A 4,999-nucleotide genomic window follows, 5' to 3' on the forward strand; every position below is an offset into this window, starting at 1 on the left:
TTATTAATATTCTTATATCAATACGATTATTGGTTATTCTGTTGATATGCAAATTAAGGTGAGGTGTGCGATGTTTCTATGTTACTATCACAAAACATAAGATAAAAGGATTGGGAGGTAAGTTCCGAACGTTCCAGGGAGGTAGGGAAGCAGGCACAGAACATCCCCAGGGAGGAAGGGAAACAAACATAAAACATTCCCTGTCAGTTTCGCAACTTGTATCAGCTCTACTTGGAGCCAAGGCCTACACACTATTTCTTAGCATAAGTAAGATTTTTAAGGTTTTATATTCCTTATGCTAATATAAGTCCATTAACTATTTTAATTAAAATGGTGATTGATTAAAATGATAATTAGTTATTCATTAGCTCCTTAAAACTTAAATTTGATTACAACAGTTGGAGTGGAAAGGTGGGATGAGACGCTTGGGTAGAGTGCCCGGAGGTCAGGGAAGGGGGAGAGTAGTAGAGCGGTTTGGCCGTGTGGTGGCAGCAATGCCACATCAAAAGTTCACCTGACGGGAAAAGTCGTGGTCGCCTCTCGTTTTCCGTCCGGGGCTGTACGGGAGTGACGGGTGCGTGTGCCCGGGGTGGGACAGAGCACCTGCCTCCGGGGACTCTCTCCCAGCTGTATCGTCAGGCCAGCTTCAGAGACCGTGTGCCAACCCGCACACCTACCTGTGCGCTGCTTTCTTCAGGTAACTCACCACCTGGAACTGCAAAACGAACCCCGGGCAGCCTCCCATACCACACCAGAAATAGTTTTCTGAACGAATTTTTGGACAACTCTTTCTTACTTGGAAGGGGCATGGGTCTGAAGAAATCAAAGCTGTGCAATGGTAGAGGCGAGTTTAAGAGGTCTTTTAGTTGCAGTATAAATGGAAAAAATACATAGGTTTTGGCTAGTTAAAATGCTAAATTGTTTATATTTTGATAGGACACAATATGAAAATTCATCAGGGATTTAAAATTTGAATTAACTTGCTACAACTTTGCATGTAGCTGCTGTTTTAAGAGACCATAAAATATAAATATATTTTAATATTAGAACAGTGGGGTTTTATTTAAAAGAAACTTTTATAAGCAGAGTTTGGTTGCTTAAACATTAGCATATAAAATGTCTTAACAGATCATTCTATGAAGAAGTAACCCCTGTAATGGAAAAAACAATGTCATTAGGGCAAGAGATGGGGAGGAGCTGGTGTCATCACTGCTTAAATTATCTTCTGTAGGACTTGGTGTGAAATGCCTGTAACTAATGATCTGTAGCACCGCTGCTAGCGCAGATGTCAGATCTGCCCTGCAGTAATTGAATTTTTCTTGCATTTACCACGTGTATAATTACTTTGTCTTGTTGCCCAGATCACCAGCCTCGGTTTAGTTTTAATTGTAAATTCTTTTCTCTTGACATAGTGTTCTCATGTTTTTCTTCTACATTTACAGCTTATACTCAGCAGCTGTTTTTTGACTAAATATGAGTTCAAATCTGTTTGTAAAATCCTGAAAGCAGGTACGCATGGTCTTGATGTATGAGGAAAACCTTTGATGCAGTAAAGATGTGTCCCATTTTAAACTCCAATGTGATAAAGAGTGCCTACATTGTGTGTTTAAAATACTGTTTAGCACCAAAGTTAAACTATATCTTTGTGCACATATTGCTCCTGACCTGGTGTTTCTTTATTTGCTTTTAATTCTACTGAATTTGAAACGGCCTTCTCCTAGTGTAACACTTCTGGAAATGACTTGTCCAGGAGGAGCATGTCGTGCCTCTCCCTGTGCAGAGCATATTTACGTGTATAGCAGTGCTGATCTGCAGAAAGCAGCGTCACACCACGCACCGTTCCTGGCAGTTCTGGGGTTCAGTAACGTGGCTCCTCGCTTGTGAGAGCGTTGCTGGTGTCAGGAAGAACTGGAGAAAAAGCTGTGGTGAGTGGTCCCAGCTCAGGGCAGTGTGGGGAGCAGAGACGTGCTCTGAGGCTGCACTCAGAGAAATGGGGGAGCCTTGACTGCAGCCTCTGCCTTGTGGGTGGTGTGGTGGGAGAGCAGGGTCAGGGGCTGGGTACATCCCTGTTACACAACAGCTTCGCAGGAGTTTAGAAACACTATTTATTACCACGCCTTGAAGTAGTTTTGATTTTGAGCTGAATGCTAAGTGGTTTCATATGTGATTAGAATTGCTAAACTGGAATAGAAGAAATTTGAAACAGCTTCTGAAATTCCACAGTCAGTTTGAAATCTTGTCACACTAAAAAATTAATTATAACTGTAAGTACTCTGTATACCCAAAGGCCCTGGGTCAATTTTGTGGTTTTATAATCCTATTTCTTTAATTTTGAAAATCTCCTGCATAACTGCCACTTTTACAAAGCGAACAGGGAAAAACATGTATCTGCATTTCATTTTATTGCTGTCTGAAGTGTTACTAGTAAAAAAAAATCTGAGTAATAATTGGGCTTGAATTTTATTTTTGGCAAGGTGCTCAGGTGTTCTGCACTGTTAATAGAAGCTGTGTAGAGCTCAGAATTGTAAGTTACTGGGAAAAAACTGTGACAACTGGATTCCAGACATTCTGAAAAGCAGAGAGCAACATTCGTTTGAACTCAGAGTATTAATAGAAGTATGTATTAATTGCCATGATTCTTTAGACTTTAAGAAAAGCTTATTTCGTTAATGGTGAAAGTTGGCTCTATCCTGGCCAAAGCCAGGACATGTATAAGGAGCAGGGTCAGGCCTTATACTGGAACACATTTTCTGGAAAACAGCAACTGAACTGTGGATATATATTTGACAAGACCTTGTGGGTGGGAGGCCCCTCCATCATGGGGGAAGGAAATTGTTCAGCTTACCTAGAACACTGCTACAAATTTTAAAAAAAAAAAAAGCACTACTGTTTTATATTGTTGGGTACTACTAGAAAAAATAGAGCAGAAATTGGTGTTCAGACAATGTTGGGTTTTTTATTTATTTTTGAGAAGTTCTTGGAAGTGAAAATTAATGGAAACACATTTTTCCATAAAATGTAAATTTGACAAAAATTAATGTAACCAGAAATTATGCCTGCATTAGTGAGTAGGAGAAGTTGAGTGTTTTACAGGGCAGGCATATGCAGTTGCGTGTTTTTTAACATTTCAGATAAAGATTAATGTCAGCATTTCTGCTGGGTATACTTAAATGTAGTGCCCTAAGATCCCGGGGACTTCACAGAGTGTATGGGTTGGTCCATCCTTTCTTTCATAGGGTGCTTTTACCATTTCAGTAGAGTTTGTGAGGCTGGATTTTGTGCCCTCTCAAACGGAACTAACCTAGTACAGAGAAGATGAGCTTTCCAACAAACCATGGAATAGCTGGCTTGCTTCAGTGTCTTTTGTACTTCAGATGGCCATAAGCATCTCTACAATAACTTGTATTACTTGTTTTGGCAGAGTTTAAAAGCTTAAACAGAATTAATCGTAATTGTTACAGAGTACTCTCCCGTATTGGATAGTGTTTTCCAGTTCATGGACTGTCATGGTTCAACTTGAGAATTCATTTGCACGGTGGTCACTGTCCCTTGTGTAACAACGTTGATCTGCTCATTCGCTAACGCTGTGTTTGTGACCTGTCGGCTTGTTCAAGAATGTCTAGATCATGGTAACACGAGGGTGTGTAATGAGACAGCATCTCTGATTAGACCAATAGCTTTAAATATTTGGCATTTACCTAAGCTGTTGAATCTTTCAGTACTAGAGGAGGGTTTCATTACTGTGAAATACAAGTGTGGTGTTATTATTAAAGGTGCTGTTGAAGAAGTCCTGCTTAAAGGCTCAAGGAAGTCACAGGCGTGTGATGCTGGTGGCAGATTCTTGCATCAGGAAGTAAGTCTTGTAACTAACCAGAAGATAATCCTATTTTATCGTCCTGTTTTTTTAATGATTTAGTTTTCTGTGTCTTGCTGAGAATATGCAGGAAGGTTCTGGTTCTACCTGTTTGCCTTCTTAGAAATGAAGCCTTAAGCACTTCATTGGCATGATACCCCAAACCAGATTGCCTCTCTTGGAATTGAAAGGTATCCTAAGTGGAAAGCGACTCAGTGGAACTAGTTGTTATTAAATTTGTTCCCAGTCTATAGGCCAAACCAGTATTTTGTCAATGCAGGCCGGCACGGGTGGCTTGCTAGGGTCGGCTTAGTGTCATGAGGTTTCTCGCTGTGCTCTCTTCAGCAAGGTGGTAGAAGCCTTTCTGCCTGTCTTTGTTCATAAAGGTAACAAGGAGTTCTGCGGGGATATGGAAGCGTGTGTTACTTGTGATTTTGTGCATTTTCTGGAAGTTGGTTAGGAAGGTCCTGTGGGGAGATGAATTACAAAGAGGGTTCTGTAAGTGCAAGGTGGCTCACAAGCGGTGTTGCCATCTGTTACTGTTTGCTGTAGGACTAACGGAATAGCGATGTGAGAATTTTGGCTTTTGTATGAAGAAGTTAAATCTTTAGCCTTCCTACTTCTAAAAACATAAATTTAAGGGAGAAAAAAAAAAGAAAGAGCTCAGGCCCAACAGTCTCAAGAAAGTGAAAAGTAAATGTGTTTTTCTGGTTAGACCTTGTAAAGCTTTTGGAAGTACGACAGAAAAAAATGCACACCATTTGTTTTGGCGCTTGCCCTCCTGCCCTTGTGTTTGAAACTGGTGATATTCTTGAAGTTCCTCGGGAGAACTGCAAGGGAAGTACAGGTGGAGCAGGACATCCTTGAGATTGTCCTGCCCAGTGGTATCATGGGGACTTAATTTAGCTGAAAATGCTCTTGGCTCAAGACATTATAACTGGAGCTGAAAACTTGTAAGGTTTAATCAGAACAGGTAGGGTAAGGCTAGCAGAGCAGGAGGATGGAGAGTGAGTGTTCGTATGCAGGGTCCAGTTTCTTTTTAGCACTGAAAAGCAGCTCCATGAGAAGGTTATTGCAGCTGTGCATCTGCGTGTAAAAGTTCCACAGTGAATGAAGTGACAGGGGCGATGCACCTGCTGGGGGAGC

At 41.0% G+C, this 4,999-nt stretch overlaps 1 protein-coding gene across 1 annotated transcript in view; it reads left to right on the top strand.

Moving 5' to 3' along the window:
- The window catches only part of LOC104274481 (STE20/SPS1-related proline-alanine-rich protein kinase-like), a gene marked incomplete at both ends in the record, with an annotated part of 22,691 nt that extends 18,838 nt beyond the window's left edge, over positions 1–3,853 (top strand). Inside the window, 2 exons of the mRNA XM_009870126.1 lie at positions 1,443–1,509; positions 3,720–3,853. Coding sequence (XP_009868428.1) covers positions 1,443–1,509; positions 3,720–3,853 — 201 coding nt within the window. The remainder of the gene's footprint in view (positions 1–1,442; positions 1,510–3,719) is intronic.
- Between the last annotated feature and the right edge of the window lie 1,146 nt (positions 3,854–4,999).

The sequence above is a fragment of the Apaloderma vittatum genome, unplaced genomic scaffold (genome assembly GCF_000703405.1).
Source record: "Apaloderma vittatum isolate BGI_N311 unplaced genomic scaffold, ASM70340v1 scaffold24205, whole genome shotgun sequence".
In the NCBI taxonomy this organism is placed as follows: Eukaryota; Metazoa; Chordata; class Aves; order Trogoniformes; family Trogonidae; genus Apaloderma; species Apaloderma vittatum.